Source organism: Lepidochelys kempii, chromosome 8, assembly GCF_965140265.1.
Source record: "Lepidochelys kempii isolate rLepKem1 chromosome 8, rLepKem1.hap2, whole genome shotgun sequence".
NCBI classification, from domain to species: domain Eukaryota; kingdom Metazoa; phylum Chordata; order Testudines; family Cheloniidae; genus Lepidochelys; species Lepidochelys kempii.
The window spans coordinates 96,669,095-96,689,934 of record NC_133263.1 but is presented as its reverse complement, the minus strand read 5'-3'; the positions used below and the strand labels follow the sequence as shown (position 1 = coordinate 96,689,934).

Below are 20,840 nucleotides of genomic sequence, written 5' to 3'. Positions count from 1 at the left end.
CAGGCCCTTTAAACAGCCGCCGGAGCCCCACAGCTGCTACCCCAGGGCTCCAGAAGCAGGGCTCTGGAGGCAATTTAAAGGGCTGGGGCTCCAGCCACTGCTGGCAGCCCCAGGCCCTTTAAACTGCCCCCTGGGGAAGCCGGGCTGCCCCAGTACGATGCACCAGCAAGTACCAGGGCTTACTTTCACCTCTGGATGAATGTGACTTGTAAGTGACTTGACTTAGACTCCCTTCTAAACTAAAGAACTGGGGCTCAAAACGGCATTTTCACTGATTTCAACTGGCAAATGCTTCCGGTGACATGTTCCCTACTGCACCCACCTAGGTCCCTTGGATATGGAGAAGGAGAGAGGGGAGCTCATCTTTCCTTTACTGGATTGAAGCTTGTGTGTAAATAGTCCACCCTCAAAGGCCAATGCCATTCCAGGGAACGTTCCTCAAGGTCTGAGTTCACTTACTTACATTGTAAGTTCTTTGGAGTGGGGACTGTCATTTTGTTCTATGTTTGTACAGCGCCTCGCACAATGAGGTCCTAGTCCATGACTAGAGCTCCTAGATACTACAAATAATTGTGCACAGAAGGTATCAGAATCAAATGTGCACTAACACAGTAAAGGGCCCCAAGATAACCCCCATGGCTACTAGCAACCTATGACAACCCCCCCCTCCTTAATAGGAGACAGAGTCCTGCCTGGAATCGGGATCCCACGGACTCACTGCCACAATAGCGGGAGTAGGTGGGAGCAGGATTAAAAATAGCCCCGCACAGGGCTCTACTGTAACATCCTGGCTTTGTGTAGATCAGTGATGTTGCCCTCTAGGGCTGTCCACAGAGAGGATATCAGATCTACTGCTAGTGTTGACTGAGGGAGTTCACCTTCAGCTGCAGCCATTGAGGCCTACATTCCTGAACGTGAAGGACCAGCTCTGTGGCTCAAACAGATCTATTTCATCCCACGAGTAAATCAGTTCCATCATATTGCTCTCCACCAATCACATTGTTATCTTCCTCATATCCAGTCAATCAACGCTTCCCCTCTCAACAAAATCAATCCTCCCCGAAGCTGAGCATCAGTCCTTACTCCTGGGGGCATTCTGCACCAAAAAAATAAAAATTCTGCACCAAAAATTAAAAATTCTGCAAAATTCTGCAAATTTTATTTGTAAAAATAACACTACATAATCACACCAGTTTCAATTATTTTGGTAATTTATTTCAAAATACCCATCAGCAAGTATGTCTGTAACAATACAGACACACACAAAAATCCCCCAGGAGTAGAGAGTTAAAGAAACCCCTATGACAACCCAGTTCCTGTTCTCTGTCCTCCTACCCCCACGCTGGGCGGGGGGGGGGCCAAACACCCCCCACCAGCTCAGATATCCACACTCCCTCCCCCACACCAGCCCAGCCATGGAGCCCCCCAGCCCAGATACCCACACCCCTCTTCCCCAGAAGCCAGCCACGGTGCCCCCCGGCCCAGGTACCTACACCCCCTCCCTCCCAGAGCCCAGACACAGGGCTCCCCCTTGTCCAAATACCCATGCCCCCTCTCCCCCCAGAGCCCAGACACAGGGCCCCCCCCAGCCCAGACACCCATCCCTCTCCCCTCCCCAGAGACCAACCACGGGGGTACCCTGGCCCAGATACCCGCACCCCCTTCCCCCAAAACCCAGTCACAGCCCCCCCCCACCACAACCCAGACACCCGCCCCTCTCCCCTCCGCAGAGCCCAGGGATCCAGAGGGAGAAACAGCCTGATGCTGGGTCCCACGCTTGCACGGAGTTTCCTGTGCATGGCCCTCTCCTTCCCTCGGGGCGTGCTGGGAACTGCTCAGAACCCTCTAGCTCCCTCCCCCCAGCAGTGTCTTTTATGTGCGAGCTGGGCTCTGTTGGGTCCAGTGGCCCCTAGTGGTGGCCAGCAGCACTAAAGCCCATTTCTGTGGGGGGAAAAGAAATTCTGCGCGCACAATGTTAATTTCTACAAAATTCTTCATTGCACAGTGGTACAGAATTGCCCCAGCAGTAAATCCTGAGCCCACCTTGGACTCCTATTCTGCTGCTGCCCACACCCCCTTTGATTTTCTGTATACCAGCTCTTTCTCCTGCTCCTGAGCCATCTACTCCTTTTTCTTCTCTCCCTACTCTTAAGAGCAGCTCAGAGGCTATTCTGCATTTTCCTCTCCCCTCCTGAGCTTCCACTTCCCCCTTCCCCTGTTAAAGGAGCTACAGCATTTGCTCCCTGCCTTTGTCTCCGCTTCACAGAAAGCCTAACTGCCTTCTTGTACAGGCCCTTCCCAAGATGGGACTGCCCTACTAGCCTCACAGGCTGGATTTTTCTGCCCTACTGGGTGCAATGTCTATATGGACAATAAAAATCCTATGCTTCTGATTCTAAGAGCCAGAGGTTTTCCTGGATTCCTTAGTTAAAATGTTCAGTCTCTGCAGTTGGTTGTGGCCCTCCTCCCCAGAGCTGCCCACCTTTCAGCAGTGCTGTATGTATGTATATAGCTGTGTAAATATTTTATTTCATCTCAATCTTGTCATTATGAATATTTCAGAGAAACATTTTCTCCATTTCCCTCTTGGTCTCTCTGGGTAAGTGACCAGTTTGAGCAGTTTAGTGTCTGGAAATGGATAAAACATTCAGTACACAGCAACAATGTGTTAAATACACAAAACTAACTGAAGAGAAATCCATTATTTATGATCTCTGTGCCTTTAACAAGCCAAACTCTTACACTGAAAGGGCTTAGGTTTTAGAGCACACAGTGCATTTTGAACTGGCTTCTTCAGAGATGCCTTTATTGATTGTCTGTTTTATGTTCTGGATTCATAGGCAGAAAACTATATATATATATATATATATATATATATATATTTCTTTCTTTCTTTTTTGCTTTAAGATAGATGTTTCCAACCTGTGAGCTGTGACCCCCTGAGGCAATCTAGGAGTTTTCAAACCTGTTCCCATTCCCTACCTCTGATTTCCAACTGAAACAGATATCCTCAGTCTCTTGCTACCAATTCCTCTTCAGCTAGGCCCCCCACAACCCATTCCACTACCAAAAAGCTGGGCAAGAGGGTAAATTGATTGCAGTCTATAAGTGCTTACATGGGACATAAATATTTGATAATAGACTCTTCAGCCTAGCAGGCAAAGGTATATCATGATCCAATTGCTGGAAGTTGAAGTTAGACTAATTCAGACTGGAAATAAGGTGTACATTTTTAACAGGGTAATTAACCTTTGGGACAATTTACTACGGGTTGTGGAGGATTCTCCAACACTGGCAATTTTAAAATCAAGACTGGATTTTTTTTAAGATATGTTCCAGTTCAAACTAGATAATAATGCCCCAAAATTATTTTGGGGAAGTTCTATGGCCTGTGTTATGCAGGAGGCCAGACTAGATGATCACAATGTCCTTTCTGGCCTTGGAATCTATGAATCTTCCCCACCCCACCCCACCCTTTCTACTTCCTTTCCAGTCCTGTGTTATTCTTTTAGAACAATTAATTTCCCCCCAAACCTAAATGCTTTCATCTCTCTTTAAGGAGCTATGGGCCAGATTGTGTCACGAAGGTTCTGGCACTGAACAAGGGGCAGGGTGGAGTCACCTTGCCTCTGAAAGGGATTGTGACTCCGTGAGGACCATTGCCTCCTGGAGCTCCTGGAAAGCTGGCTCTCTCCTCCCCACCATGTCAGAGAGGCTCACATTTAAGTCACTACAGAAGCTGCTGTTTAACTCTCTGAGCCTCAGATCAGCCTCTGACTTCTCACTGAATGCAGCATTATTTGCAGCCAACAGAGTTCTGTGCTCAGTCTCATTTGGGCAGGTTATTTTGGTAATTGGGCACTCAGCTACACAGTCTGCAGACACAAATACCCAGTCTGAAGGCATGGATTTGTTGCAGCAAACATGTCATTAGAGGTCTTGGCTGAAATGTAGCCTTTAGTGGCATCCAAAAATTCCCTCTACTCCAAGGAAATCTTTACCCAGCAGACATCCCTTGTCCCCATGCTGCTTAGCCCCTGCAGATACTTACGACAATTCTGCTCGTCTGACTTGTCTTTGCAGTCCTCGTCGCCATCGCACTTCCAGTTCAAGTGGATGCACTCCCCATTGCCACACCTGAATTCGTGGGCCGCACAGGTGTTCAGCACCTGAGGCTTGACTTTGTAGCGACACTTCTCCATCAATTCATCTGAGTAGTCTTCACAGTCGGGCTGGTTGTCACAGACCCACAGCTCTGGGATGCACACGCTGTTGTTGCACTGGAACTCATTAGGCTTGCAGGTGAGTGGTGAGCACTTCCTCTCGTCACTGCCATCTCCACAGTTGTTGTCGCCATCACACACAAAGATCATGGCTATGCAGGTCTTGTTACTGCACTGGAACTCATTGGAAGAACAGACTGCGGGATAAAAACAAACAGATGAGTTGGGAGATCCTCAACCTAGACCCCAATTGGACATTGTGTCCGTATCACAAACCCACCACACACACTTCGGCAGTCTCTGCTCAGGAGAAACCCAACACTGGAGCAGGCTAGGAGTGAAAGACATTAGCTCGGCTGTGTGGAGTCCAGACCAGGAACAGCTAGGGTGTTCCAAGTCAGTAGTGATGTGCATTGGCTGCGTGTGTGTGGAGTCCAGCCGGGGCTGAAATACCAGAGTTGTGGTAGGCTATCACTAAGGATCATTACCACAACTGTGCTTAGAGCCCAGGAATGGAATAGTTGAAGGGCTGAAGGTCAAGACTGAGAAGCACTGGCCGAACTGCATGGGGAGCTTCGAACAGAAGTGCAAGGTGTTGTACCAATAAAATAAAAACCAGCAGGATCTTATTAAAGGGAAAAAGGCAAAATACCACATTTATTGTGAATACAGAAAGAATCATAGTAAGCAGTTAGTTATAGCGATAACATTCCATTCAATCTCATATTTATTCACACATTCATTCATACAAACACACACCCACACACATACACACCCACACACACAGGTTCTGCAAGGTTGTTATCATAGTTACCAGCCTTAGAGTTGCTCATGCCAAGTCACTGGCCAGGTGGCCTGGACATGAGGAGGGAGCAGGGCCTTGTCAGATGCTCATCTGATGCTCCTGGAAGTTGGTTTGCAGAATCAGACCCCAAAGTTCTCACTTTTTAGAGTCTATTTTTATAGGAATTTCTTCCTATGCCAGTCTATGGGAATTGCTTCATCATGCTGTTGCTGAATCAATCAGCAGATAGCACATTCCTGACGGCTCCAAGATGTTATCTTGTTCTTTGGTTCTCCCATTCTTGAGGCTGTTGGGTGGATTCCAGTCTGCCCTCCGGGGGGGTGGGGGGTGGTCCTCTGGTTATTTCCACTTGACGCCTTCTTCCGCCGATGGACACTGGATTCTTAGGCTGGCACCTCCCTGATCATTCAGTTATTATCCACACCAAGCATCCATCCACATACATCCTCTATCTCTATTTTAATCACAATTGTTAATACAACAAAAGGGTGGGGAGTCTCTGGGTGCTGTTTCTGTTGTTCGAGTATTGCTTTGAGTCTCTCTCTCTGTGAATTGCTTTGAGAACAGACTCAGTCTTAGAATGTACTAACCCAATTAGCAGCTTGCAAGTTTCACACAGAGAGGGAGAGAAACAGTACCAAAAACCAAGAGACCTCTTAATTAGTAATACCCTGGAATTTAAACTCTGGGGAACCAAACTCATTTGTGATTTTAATACAGAACTTCTTTAATATGATCCAACATAATCCCCCTTTTGACACTAAGATTTATAATCGTCAGTGTCACTTTCTATGTAGCCTATTCAAGAGAAAGTACTGTGAGGCAATTTGAGTTTGTGATTCCAATTCATGCCACATACATGATCCTAGTGATGTATCTTTACTACAAGGTTCTGGGGCAACAGGCAAGGTGAGGCACACCCACTTTTGAGGAGTCCATTCGGTACAACCTCTAGTGTCCAATAGCTTCCCTCCCTCCCCAGCCCACTGGCTCAAGGTCCAGGGTAGCCAAAAGGATCCCATGTGTAATATGGGGAGTGGGTTAACCTTCAATACCTTTGCCTCCAGGGACTGTTGGTGTGCAATTTTGAAAACAATTTCTCCCATTAACAAGTCTGGTTTACAATAGTGGAAACATATTGCATCCATTCATATTGATAAGTGTCAAACAATGATCTCTTTCTTTTTTAACAAATGCATCAAACCCTTAATATTTCCCAATATGACCCAGAACATTTTGTGTTCCAAAGTAGCTAGTGCAAGTATCTGCATTTCAGTGCATCCCATAGCTATGGCTGTGTAGTTTCCTATTTCTAATATTTTTTTTTTCTTATGGATAAGCCATGTGGTAGTATTAAGCCATTACTAAAGATTCCATTGGCCTTTTAGGTTACCCAGACCAATTTGGACCAAGTCTACATTGGCATGTACTTGTTTTTGTATCAGGCTGTCCTGTAGCTGGGACAGAAAGCTTAATTTATTTTTAAGTTCCTGCAGGTCTTCAGTATTTTTTTTTTTAACACACAACAGTGCGAGCAACAACACAAAACACAAGACAAAACATAGAACACAGAACACAATTTCTATTGTGACAGTAGATTCATGGTATTGGGTTGCTTTTCAGCTGGCAGCTTTTCCTGATTTTCTGAAAGACAAAAAGAACATGTTTCTACCCCTTTTGGGGTGGCAGATTATTGCTTAAAATATTTCTTTTACAAATACCCTTGCTGATTGCAGGCAAAACAGAGAAATTGCCCCCATATTTTCCTGTTTTTGTTCTATAGGCAGGCCAGGTTTCAAAGGCTTTTATCTTTTAAGGGTTATGGGGAAATTATCCCACTGTTTAGTCATTAAATCCCTGAGTTTTCCTTCTTATACAGCAGACCAAGTTTATAATGTTTTTCCTGCTGTGTTAAGCTTTGAGTTGTATTTACAGGTAATAACTGAGAAGCATCATTACCATACGACCTTAAAGGATTTTTCCAAAAATCATACACACTATACGTTGTTACAGGGATACTTATTATCATTAAATGTATTAAAATTATCTTGTTATCCCATGCCTTTTATTTAGACAATTTGTTTGCTGACCAGGTATGTCCTTTATCTGCAGCTTCTTTGTGCTGCTAGTTCTTTCCTTCCTTTATCATTTAGGTAATTTGCATTTTCACAGAAACTTCCTGCTTTTGGATTTAAAGCCATCAGCAGCTCAGAGACTCTATCTTAAAAGGGACACAATCAACTTTCACCAGAGTTTTGATTACTTTTAACTTCTGCTTCCAAAACACACAGCAATCTGAAAAAGAAAACCCAACCTATTGTGGCTCCCTTTGGAGCCCTAATAGCATTTTAATTAAGTAGCATGGTATGTTTGCATTTCTTTTGCCCCTTCTACAATATACCCTGCACATGTTCTGGGGCAAATGCACATTTCTTCCATAGTTTAACTTCTATAACATTATCCAGATCCATTTTTACATAAGGTGTCACTATTTCTTTTTTTGCTTACAGAGTTTTCATGTACCTTTATCAAAGTGACAGTCTGATTACTCAGAGCCATTTTAAGACTCAGTGTTTCTAACATTGCTTCTTTTTGTTTTGTGCACCTCACCCCTGCTGTTGCTTCAGAGGGGCACTGTCTTTTTTTAATTTTTTTTTTTACTACAACTCTCATCTGCTATTTTGTTACAAAAACAAAAACAAAAAACAAACAAAAAGAATCCAATTTTTTTTTATATTCTCCTGATTTTGACTGCCCTGCTGCAGCCACAACTTAAAAACATTTTAAATTTTGTAAAGCATTGAGTTACCTTTTAAGGGTTAAATGCCAAATCCCAAAGCCAAACAACACTAATTACCTGTGTCTAGCAAAAAGGTCGGTCAGTTTTGCAACTTTGAATTAAAGAGTCAAATGGATTTTTAGTGGCATTATTTAAAACAAAAACAAAACTAACTGGTCCTTAGAACTTTACATATTTACACACACACAGACAGATACATACACATTTTCTTTTCCTTAACATCCCTTCCACACTGCTCTGTTTTTTACATCTTACATTCCCTTTATACATTTGAGGCAGTTAAGTTCCAATAGAACCCTCTTATGTTCTTTTAGCAAATTTGACTAAATTGTCCAGTCAAATGATTTTAATCAGTTTATTTTTGCCTGGCTAATTTACAGACATTCCTTTGGAAAAGGGCCCATTTTTCTTTCAGAATGGCTGCAAAGAAACCAAGAATGCTCTAACACTTTTCCTTTTTAACATTTTCGGTTAAAAGTTGTTTGGGTGAAATACAAAGTTTAACTGCTTAATTCCCTCCACCCTCTGCAGAGTTAACTTTTTTTTTTTTTTACTCTCTTTTCTCTTTGTAATTATGCCTGGGGGTGCCATACATAGGACCTTCTCCCCCTTTACCTGCCTCCCTCCAGCCTCTGCAGAGTTAACTTTTTCACTCTTTTTGTATTCCTGGAGTGCCTCTTTCACTATTTTCAGCTGGCTTTGGATATCTGTAGCCAGCACCTTCCAATTGTCTGCTCCCTTTTCCATTTGTGCCTTTTCCTCTTTACATGAAGACAAGCGGAGGGAAGAATCCTTACATGCCTCCCACAACAACCAAATTGCTGCTGCATCTCTTTTGGCAGCACTAGAAGGTTTGTATATGAGGATATACTGAGCCAATCTATCCTCTAGGTCCGAAATAGTGCAGACATCAGCTAGGGCTTGTTTAGTCCAAGGACTGTGCCCACATTTTTGAAGGATTTGTTTAAAAGGTGTAATTTCTTTAACAAAAGGTGAGGTTGGAGTTCCTTCTGACTCCATTCCTCCCTCTGGTACTGGCTTACCCTGTTTTCTTTTAAACATCTTAACATGGATATTTCAATCTCTTTGTCACTGCTGGTATTACTTAGCAAGTGACACAGCCTAGATTCTGAAATCATAGCTTAATCTATGCGTTTTTCCCCTGCTACCTTCCCGGAGGTCAGCAGGTCCCCTGCTACCTTCCCAGAGGCCAGCAGGTCCAGTTAACCTATTTCTCCCTGCTACCTTCTCGGAGGCCAGCAGGTCTGGTTAACCTATTTCTCCCTGCTACCTTCTCGGAGGCCAGCAGGTCCCCTGCTACCTTCCCGGAGGCCAGCAGGTCTAGTTTAATCTGTTTTCCCTGCTACCTTCTCGGAGGCCAGCAGGTCCCCTGCTACCTTCTCGGAGGCCAGCAGGTCTGGTTTAATCTGTTTTTCCTGCTACCTTCTCGGAGGCCAGCAGGTCCCCTGCTACCTTCTCGGAGGCCAGCAGGTCTGGTTTAATCTGTTTTTCCTGCTATCTTCTCGGAGGCCAGCAGGTCCCCTGCTACCTTCTCGGAGGCCAGCAGGTCTGGTTTAACCTAATAGAAATGCCTAGCTCACTAGAGCTGGCGGTGTGCACACCAATATTTACAATAACTGAGGTTTTTTACCAATATTCCCCCTTTCGCAATTCTCCACCAAAATGTTGTACCAATAAAATAAAAACCAGCAGGATCTTATTAAAGGGAAAAAGGCAAAATACCACATTTATTGTGAATACAGAAAGAATCATAGTAAGCAGTTAGTTATAGCGATAACATTCCATTCAATCTCATATTTATTCACACATTCATTCATACAAACACACACCCACACACATACACACCCACACACACAGGTTCTGCAAGGTTGTTATCATAGTTACCAGCCTTAGAGTTGCTCATGCCAAGTCACTGGCCAGGTGGCCTGGACATGAGGAGGGAGCAGGGCCTTGTCAGATGCTCATCTGATGCTCCTGGAAGTTGGTTTGCAGAATCAGACCCCAAAGTTCTCACTTTTTAGAGTCTATTTTTATAGGAATTTCTTCCTATGCCAGTCTATGGGAATTGCTTCATCATGCTGTTGCTGAATCAATCAGCAGATAGCACATTCCTGACGGCTCCAAGATGTTATCTTGTTCTTTGGTTCTCCCATTCTTGAGGCTGTTGGGTGGATTCCAGTCTGCCCTCCGGGGGGGGGTGGGGTGGTCCTCTGGTTATTTCCACTTGACGCCTTCTTCAGCCGATGGACACTGGATTCTTAGGCTGGCACCTCCCTGATCATTCAGTTATTATCCACACCAAGCATCCATCCACATACATCCTCTATCTCTATTTTAATCACAATTGTTAATACAACAAAAGGGTGGGGAGTCTCTGGGTGCTGTTTCTGTTGTTCGAGTATTGCTTTGAGTCTCTCTCTCTGTGAATTGCTTTGAGAACAGACTCAGTCTTAGAATGTACTAACCCAATTAGCAGCTTGCAAGTTTCACACAGAGAGGGAGAGAAACAGTACCAAAAACCAAGAGACCTCTTAATTAGTAATACCCTGGAATTTAAACTCTGGGGAACCAAACTCATTTGTGATTTTAATACAGAACTTCTTTAATATGATCCAACAAAGGGAACTGAAGATCAGGAACAAGGACCACTGGCAATACTGTGTGTGGTCCCAGCAGCAGAACAGCAAAGGTGTAGCAAGCTAAGACTGAAGAGCACTATCAGAGCTATGCTGGGAGACAAGCAATGGAACAGCAGAGATATTACAGTCTAGGATGGAGATGCATGGCAGAACTGTGTGACACAGGCTTGCATAGCTCCTGATGGCACTATACTGAGCTCAAGCCAGTGCTATCAGTTCCTGACTTTCATGACTTTCACCAAATTCACCCCCCCAAAACTAAGCAAATTTCAGAATTTCACAGCGTCTTGTTTTGGACATATTAAGTGAGACACACAGGGTAAATATTCAATGAGTTGTGCAGGGATTAGCTGCTGAATCATGTCGATAAATCCCTTCACAAGGTACTGACTATTTCCCCGGGAAGTCACCATTCTGCATTTACATACAAATGAGACTTTTTGAGCTATGAAGAAGAACAAACTTTTTTCCTTTGCATGCCTGATTTACTGCTGAGCCAGAGGAATCTGCTCAAATTAAACTTTCAGATATCCCAACAATGGTCACTCTTATGCAAAAAGAAGAACACAGCCGCTGGCAAGAGTTCCCTATAACTACTTTTAATTGGTACCTAATTTACTCAGTTATTAAGGGAAAAAATTCAGTTTCAGCAGCTTCGAAGACCCGGCGGAAAATTATGGCTTTTATCAATTAGATTAGATCAAATAATCCGTCTTGAAAAATGCTTCTTTTAATGTCACTCAGGAGGCTCTCGTCTTCAATAGCAAAAGTACTTATTGCCCCTGCTGCACAGCTCCTGTGACTGTCATAAATATAAAGGGAAGGGTAAACCCCTTTAAAATCCCTCCTGGCCAGAGGAAAACTCCTCTCACCTGTAAAGGGTTAAGAAGCTACAGGTAACCTCGCTGGCACCTGACCAAAATGACCAATGAGGAGACAAGATACTTTCAAAAGCTGGGAGGAGGGAGAGAAACAAAGGGTCTCTGTCTGTCTATATGCTGCTTTTGCCAGGGATAGACCAGGAATGGAGTCTTAGAACTTTTAGTAAGTAATCTAGCCAGGTATGTGTTAGATTATGATTTCTTTAAATGGCTGAGAAAAGAATTGTGCTGAATAGAATAACTATTTCTGTCTGTGTATCTTTTTTGTAACTTAAGGTTTTGCCTAGAGGGATTCTCTATGTTTTGAATCTAATTACCTTGTAAGGTATCTACCATCCTGATTTTACAGAGGGGATTTCTTTACTTCTATTTACTCCTATTTCTATTAAAAGTCTTCTTGTAAGAAAACTGAATGCTTTTTCATTGCTCTCAGATCCAAGGGTTTGGGTCTGTGGTCACCTATGCAAATTGGTGAGGCTTCTTATCCAACATTTCCCAGGAAAGGGGGGGGTGCAAGTGTTGGGAGGATTGTTCATTGTTCTTAAGATCCAAGGGTCTGGGTCTGTAGTCACGTAAGCAAATTGGTGAGGCTTTTTACCAAACCTTGTCCAGGAAGTGGGGTGCAAGGTTTTGGGAAGTATTTGGGGGGAAAGACGTTTCCAAACAGCTCTTCCCCAGTAACCAGTATTTGTTTGGTGGTGGTAGCGGCCAATCCAAGGACAAAGGGTGGAATATTTTGTACCTTGGGGAAGTTTTGACCTAAGCTGGTAAAGATAAGCTTAGGAGGTTTTCATGCAGGTCCCCACATCTGTACCCTAGCGTTCAGAGTGGGGGAGGAACCTTGACAGTGACAAACCACACTGCTGAAATAACACTGGTAGCTGAGACATAACATGGGAAGCGCATCTGGAAGACACCAGAATCTCTACTACGTGGAGTTACGTACTAGCTTTGAGGGTGTGGCAAGAGCACCAGGAGAATGATCTAATAAGGCCATGTCTACACTGTGAGCTAGGGCTTTGATTCCCAGCTCACGCAGACATTGACACGAGCTCTCATCCAGCTAGTGCACTAAAAATCGTAGTGCAGCTGCCTGAACCGTGTGGGTCCACACTCAGCACAGCTATCCCGTGCTGCGCTCCTGCTACCACAGCTATGCTACTATTTTTAAGCATGCTAACTTGACAAGAGCTAGTGTGTGAGAGTCTATATGTGAGCTGGGAATTACAGCCCAGCTCAAGGTGGAGACATACGCTAACAGTGTTATACAGAACTATTCTGGTTTTTTCACCTAGGAAGATAAGCACAGACTGCTCACAATGGCATTATTAGTATATACACTACCTTACTCATGAACTTACCAGGCTGTATGGGCAAAGAGCATAGCTGAAGTTTCTAACTCCCTGAAGTGCTCGTGTTCTACCTATCTGATCTATTTTGATATGCCCTAAAGTAAAACCTAAGAAACCCAAGTCCTCCTTCCCTCCCTGGATCAGTCCCAGCAAACCCAACTTCTTTCTACCTGTCTGGGCATTATTTTGGCTCCCACCACCTAAGTGCCAAAAGGACAAGCCCATTTGAGGAAGCAGAGGTGTTTGCCTTTCTTGGTAGCATCTCACACTGGGCACCAATGGAGACAGAATTTGATGGATCCATTTTTTGATTCAGTGTGGCAAATCCTATGCTTGTATTTTTAAATCCATGGTATCAAATCACTAGTGCACTAAAATTACAAATTATTAGAACCACCAAATGAATTCTTGATTGTTCGGGGGTTGGTGGTACAATGGGGCAGAGATGTCTTGCCAATAAGAAAAAGATTCAGGTTCCAAAAAGAGTCAAAGGAGAAGGATACTTTTGAGCACAGACCACAAACTATTCTATGGCTGTGATGAAGCAGATTTTTAAAGGAATCTCAATTCCACCTTCAATTTTCTGGATGCAATTTTATAACTGCAATTAAGTGCATCTGAAAATTACAGCATTTGGACATCTAGCTACCTGATTTGTTAACACACTCAGGTGGAGAGATGTCTAAATACTAGGAACTGCATCTAAAATAACTGCACGGCAGAGCTGGAGTTCATTAAAAGAAAAGAATAGGCACAATCTCTACTTATGTCTGTCTTCCTCTCACAAACATTTACACGGCACCTGCCTTTCTCCAAAGTTCTAATTATGCATATTTAGCTATTCTGATTAATTGGCACTTGTACAACTGAAAACAAAATGACCTATTAATCTTATCGATCTGTCTTCATCTCTGTAATCTAGCAGCCATTTCAAATGGGTAATGTTATGGCACTGTGGAGTATTAATTTGAAGTAACACAGCTATAGCCTTACTGATCTGATTGAAGAGAGATGATAAACATTAGAGCTGCAGTGACTACATGCAGATAACGTAACAGATCAAGGCTGAGCTGAGGAATACATCAAAATAATTGTTAGAAAAGCTACCTCAGAAAAAAATAAATAAGCAAAGTTCGCATAAGCTCTTGATCCCTAATATTTTGGCAGGGTTACAGCAATGTACACACTCCAACTGTGAATTAATTTCCTTCCCTGAGCTGTAATAAGCACATCTGTCTTCCTTGTTTTCATTACTCCCACCTCTGTCCCTTCTTATGTTTGTATGTGTTGCCTGTCTCCCTTTTGAAATTTGCCAAGTGTGCAAATTAGAGATGGTCACATGTATCCATAGAAAATGGGGGTCGGTCACCTACAGACAATGCAAATTAATATAAAAGCTCCTCCTCCCCTGTACACACAAACCTCACTAAAATATTAAATGTATCGAAAATCTCAAAGAATAAAAGCAATTTTGCTTTCATGCCTCCCTGAGGACTTCTGCAATGAAGCTTATGACTTCCTAGCTACTAATTCACAAGCTTATGATTATTTTATTTTGTTTTTAAAATGTGAATTCAGTGCTGATGCCAGAGAGCACTAGAGACTGAAGTCCTCTTTCCACTGAACAGGTAAAGCATGGGCAGCAGGCACCTACCACTGCACCCTTGTACCTCAGCCTTGAACAGGGAGGGCTGCCCTGGCACATCTTTAACCCTGGCCCAGAAGCACGTGTAGCTGCTTGTGCAGACAACGCTTCAGTGGCAACAGTGGTGACAGTTACAGTGGTGATTCCTGTGATGTGGTCATCAGGTTACTATGGACTGGACTGTTACCACAGACTCATTTTCCACAGGCCTCAGCCAGACCTCTGCCTAGGCAGTGCACACTGGCACTGTTGTGGCACCCCCATAGAGAGAGTACTCCCCATTCCAGACCCATCTGGCTCCACTGGCTTTTAAGGAAAGGAAAGAGGGAGTTATTGTCTCATCTTCAACCTACCTCGCCCCTCCCTAGCCACTTTCAGAGAGCTAGATTTTATGGAGTGTGCTAGGAAGAAGCAAAGTCTGCACCCTCTAGCCATACTGTGGCTTGCTCTTGTACAGGGCTGAAACAGGGGGGAGAGGACCTCCTTACACTCTTCCTACACCCACACAGGAGCCAACCACATGGTGACCTTTTGCATGGCTTTACACCAGTATAAAGTACCCTTAGAGCAAGAAAAGGGTCGCATTATGCATTACTATAGACAGCACATGGAGAGATAAGGTCGGAGGAATAAGTGAAAGGCAATTTACACACACATCATCCTTCCCAAGTCTGATGGGTACTTAGGCAGCCCCCATTATTACAGCATCTCAGAGCTTCCCAGGGGTCATGGATCAGTGTTCATGCCGCACTCTCCATTAATATCCGGCCCTGCTAATGATCCAACCAGCAGACCAAATTTGGTGATGAATCCTGGTCACATGCCATCTGAGGCATGTTGCGCATATGCTAAGAAGTTCTTCCCAAGTATTTCAATAGAAAATAACATTAAACAGTAATTAAATACCCACCATGGCATTTATTTCTCCTTTGACTTGAGCAATTGGTTTACGTTCTCTAATTTGGTACCTGCCCTATCAGGAGATTTTTTGTATAAAAGGGAGAAAAACCAATATTAGTTTCCATTTTTTTCAGTGCAGAGAAGTAAGTGTTGTAGTCTCAGATGCAAAATCTTTTAAAATATGAAGTGATCCCAGTAGAAGTCTTGAAAATCTTTGATTGGCAAGAGTGTTGCAGCTCTGACTGGACCTTGGGCTCCGAAACCCACCCCCTTCCCTGGGCTTCAGTACCCAAACTCCAACGTCTACTAGCTGTTTTTAGTGCCGTAGCACAGGCCCAAGTCTATAGACCTGTGCGTTGAGACTCACTGCTACAGGTTTTAAAAGCAATGAAGTGGTACGCGTAGTGACTTACTATTGGCACCCTTTTCTCTTAGTCACTATTCAGCCAATAGGACACTAGTAGGCACTAGGATGTTGGAGGTGCCATCTTTCGGATACGATGTAAAACTGAAGCCTTTGTATAGTCAATTCTGTGGCACTTTTTGTAAGAGCAGAGAATAGTTACATTCATATCCTGGTAAAAATTCCTCATCATTTATATGAATTCTGTCTCTGTAAATTCCACATCTGGTTTCATTTGTATATGGCATTCTCTTTTATTTTCTATACTAGTGTAAGGCCATTGGGCACTGCTTAACAGTTGCAGTGTTTCAATGTGGGTAAAGCGAGTCTTATGTATAATAACTTTTCTATAAGTCAGGAATCTATAGAGTAATTACTGTGGATTTTCAAATATTAATTTGATGCAAAACAAAATGTGAAATCGACAATATCCGTCATTAATAAAAAGACACTCCATCATACAGCTGCAGAAGTGACTCCCTAATGAAGGCTGTTACTAGCTTCTCAATAATAAGCCCAATTGATTTTGCCTCCTGTTTCTCAAAAAAAAAAAAAAAATTCATTTTGCTTGAAATTACATGTGTAGTTTACAGCCAGACAAGAACTGTTTGGCAAAATTTGTGGTGAATTGACAAAGAGTTTCAGAGTTACTGGGGTGTGGAAAATGAGGTGAATTTCACTTTTTGAAACTTTTTTTGCAATGCAACAAATGTTGATGTCTGTAAAAAGAGTCAGTGAGGAATATGGACTATTCCTGCGTGTGATGAAAACAAAATGCATGTGATCTGGTAAAAGAGACCCTGACAACAAAGAACTGAAAACTATGAAATGGCCACCCTAAAATAGGGAGAGCGGTCACTCATACAGTCTAAGAACAGAGATCAGACTGTGAAAAGAAGGACAGGCCTTGTGAGAGGAGGTGACATATTCTGAAACCTACCCGTGTCCTAGGTGGCAGATAGGCATTACCTTGTAAGCATGCTAATAAGCTGTTTATTGTTTTCAATATATTTTCTCTATAATGCTTTTCTTCTGAATAAATAATACTTTGCTTTATGAATGCTGGCTGGTCACTTGTTAACCCTGTTGTCGCCCCACAGAGAAGACGGATGTAGGTGCTGAACTAAAGTCAGATCTGCTGAGGTAGTCATAGTGAATTGCAGGATGAACTGCAGCCTAAATCCCCACTCTAGAGAGAGAGTGTTGTGGGATTCTGCCTCAAGAAAGGTGATGACTGAAGGCCTGAGACATAAGCTGGATGCCCTCAAGGAAGCCACAAAGGGGTCAGAGATGCAGTTACCTTGGAAACAGCGACAATATACATTTTCAAAGACGTTGAGGCCATGTGTCAGGTGCCTCTGTTCAAAGCAAGATTCATGCTCCTTGGGGCATTTTCCCTCAGAAGGCTACCCTCTAGGGAGGGCAGCAAAAGAGAGAGAGGTAAATAATGATGACCTTGAAGTGAATTCCTCTGAATAAAGACAGGCCTTCCATAGAGGAAATAATGCAACAGAATTGCAGTCTCACCACTATTAGTGGCTGTTGCTATGGTGATTGATATGGAGAAACCCATAGAGATGAGGCGTGCAGAAGAAATGTTAATTCCTAATTCTAGTCAAAGCATTAATGTAGCTAAGGAGCCAGGGAAACCATTTCAAATAATCTCACAAATTAATATTTGCATTTGTCTGCTTCTTTTGCAACACAGCTTTCCACAAACACAAACAAGCTATTTTTTCCAGTCTCTGGAGCTGCATTAGAGTAATATTAGTTAATTATAACAGTGTGACCAGACTCCAAAGTTACTGCTGATAAATAATTGTTGATGCAAAAATGCGTTATTGATCTATAGTAAATTTTCAGAGACTCATGCGTTCATTGAAAATGGCTTTATTTTCGTGGTGGTATAATTAACATATGTCCTTTATTCAGCAGTAACTGCATAGCACTTTAATGAACAGAAGAGTACCGTATATACATAAGACCTGAAAAGTCTTCCTTTTTTTAATATCTTTTTCACTAACATATGCAAAGTTACTATTAAGAACTTGCAGTGTCCTCAGTTCTGTTCTGTAATGGGGAATTGCTACAAGACTCCTGAATACTGAAACAGCACAGATTCCCTGGTTAAATAACTGAAAGGCACATCAAAATAAGTGTGATTCTAATGTAAAGAGAAAAAGGCATTACGATGCATAAGGTTTACATTGTGTGGTTTTATGTTCAAATTGCAGAGATAAAGACCTATCTTTACGCTTTTTATGTTCTTTTAGAATGTAATCTGTTGAATCAACTTTTAGATGTTCTGTAGTAGATATAATTTTAGTAGAACTATATGCAAGAAAGTGTTTGGATTTTTTTTATTCTTGGAATTGGAACCTGGATGAGATGTGCCCACTCACATTCTCCAGACATGACTTGTTTGTTAAAATGGCAATTTTACAAATTATACTGATTTGGCAAATCACTAAGAACCGTACGAGAATATCGATTAAACTAATAGTTCCATGACATTAACATACAAATTCATACCTATCATAAAATTGTTTTGTTTTTAGTTACTCAACTAAGGTATTACAGAATAAAGCCATGATGCTGCACACGGATCCACAAAGGAAATATTATGCTCATGAAGAGTCCTACTGAAGTGCATGGGACTCCCTCTAGCTATAAGAATTGTTTGCACTGGTCCTTTTGCACGGTGAGGGGCTAACTCTGCCACTAGGGAATTTAAATCAGAGATGTTTTGCCAGGAAAAGCAGACTGTATGACTGTCAGACCTTTAGTCCATTATACTGAGGTTCACACTGATTATGCAGATATGCTAATATGAAATAAGTTAAGAAGTACTCAAAAATATTTGTCTGAATTTCCATCTTTCCCCTTTAGAAAGATGCTGCTTCTGATTTCCTACTCTCAACTCAGGAAAGGAACTCTGCAGAGTCTTAAAAGCTTTAGATTAGTCAAATTAAATTTATCAGATTACAGCTAGATCGGTTTTAATCCCAGGGAGTTTGTAAACTCCTTTTTTGTTGTGATTAGGGGAAAAAAAAGAAATTCAGATTAAGATGTCAGTGGTGCAGTGCATGCTACCATGCTACTCTTCCTACCTTCAAATTCCCAAGCACAAGGATAAAGCAAACATCAACCACCAGGACCAACTGAACCACCTTTGGGTCATAACTGGTTCTCAGTTAAACACATGTAAAACAAGAGTAATTCCACTAAGTCAACAAAGTCACTATGGATTTATGAGAAAAGAAATTGGCCCATTGTCTTACACTGGAGATTAATAATATGTTTACAGTATGTTTCTTTCCTGGACATCTATAAACAAAATGGTTGCCGGCAATAACACACGACAGCCTCTCGTAGCTTCTAAACACCTACTGTCAATCACTGCGTAGCTACTCACACATGTCTCAAAGCCATCTGGGAAAAATAGATTTTATTTTCCAAATTCTTAGGCAAAAGCCAATTTGTTGATTGGGTGGCCATGTAGGAACGTCTGTGAAAGGCATAGAGGAGAAAAACAACATTCCCTTCCCTAGAGATATGCTTCTGAATCAATGGGCAAAACAGGTAAGAAAAAAACATTCAAAATGGAAAGCCTGACTTCAGTTAGATAATCTTGTAGTAGCTATGACAACTGAGAGAAACGCAGGCTCCGGAAGTCTAGCTCTGCTGAATAATGAGCTACAAAGCTGTGTTCACACTACAAGCAGTGAGTTCACTGCCCCATAAAAATCTCTACCTCCATTAATTTCATCTGCTTGAAGGGAATTCTTCACAAGAGCCAATATTTCTTTTTACAGTGGTTCACCGCACCATTAGACCTGACTATTCACAGCATTTAGCACACTATATCATTAACTCCTCTGGAGCAAAAGACAAATCAGGAGAAAGCTAAAATTTGCCATGCAAAACCTTGTGCAAAATTTACCCTAATGATGCTGTTATCTCCAGCATTTCCACCAGAACCTGAGATCCTAAACAAGGTGGAGTGAAACTGCAATGACAATTTAACAATTTATGTTTGGAATAAAATATAAGCACGTTGGCTTGTGTTCGCTGGGCAGTCAAAGATTCCTTTTAGATGCAGCAGTAGGGGTAGAAAAAACCCACTACCATAAACACAGGCCAAATTTTCAAAGGGCAACTTAGCCTCTATTTGCAATTCTGGCAGCATTGCTACTTGGTGGGTGACCATGTTTAGAGAATTTGGCCTAGAAACTACAGCTATTCAAATGGGAAGTTCCATAAAAGGAAATCAACATTGATATAGGAATAAACTTGGAAGCAAAAACTCTTAGGCCAAGGCTGTGATCCCATGGGTGTTAACGGGATGGAGATCCCTTTGGTGTTGATTTCAATGGGATTAGGATTTGGCCTTTCACTTCTACAGTTTTTGTATAAAAAGGATTTAGAAACAAAGGGCTGCGTAGGGTTCCCACCTGTCCAGTTTTCACCTGCACAGTCTGGGTTTTGTCTTGTGTGTCCAGGTGCCATTTGGCAAGCCCTGATGTCCAATTTTTTCGATCTGTGGAAAAGGTGACAACTCTAAGCGGAAGGAAGGAGGCAGTGCAGCAGCAGCCGCCATCTCTGGGACCAGGCTGCTCATGTGGCCTGTGGTGTCGCATGGCCCTGCGCAGCCCACAGGTGGCAGGCAAGGTGAAGACACTACGAATGACAGGGGCAGGGCCTTGAGGGGAAGAGGCAGAGAAGGGATGGGGCCTTGAAGGAAGAGGTGGAGCAGGGGAGGGGTCTTGGGGAAGAGGCAGAACAGGGGCAGGGCCTTAGGGGAAGAGGTGGGACAGGGGTGGGGACTCAGAGGTCCAGGTACCAGCCATTAGAAAGGTGGCAACCCTAGGGCTGCACCTCAGTGTATTTTTGGTTCATATCACCAGCACTATTGGTGATATGACACATTAATTCTACATTCATATGTGCAATCATTGCTTTAAACTTTATAAAAAATAACCTAACTGTGGACTAAACCTTCCCAGCTATACTTCAGCCCTGAGGTGAATTTTTTTAGAAAATGCAAGCAAAATCCATTCAACTGATTTAATTGTCTGAGGGCAAAAAAAGATAAGTTTTCAGCCACAATGAAAATTTTCAGATGTTTTTGTGCTTGGCCAATTCACAAAACAACTTTCTTTTAAAGCTTC

General features: G+C 42.7%; 1 protein-coding gene across 2 annotated transcripts in view; it reads right to left on the bottom strand.

Annotated features, from left to right (window-relative positions):
• LRP8 (LDL receptor related protein 8) overlaps positions 1-20,840 on the bottom strand; it is a 298,502-nt gene that overhangs the window by 51,951 nt on the left and 225,711 nt on the right. For both annotated transcript variants that reach the window (XM_073357653.1, XM_073357654.1), the window contains exon 5: positions 4,052-4,420. In XM_073357653.1, coding sequence (XP_073213754.1) covers positions 4,052-4,420 — 369 coding nt within the window. The remainder of the gene's footprint in view (positions 1-4,051; positions 4,421-20,840) is intronic.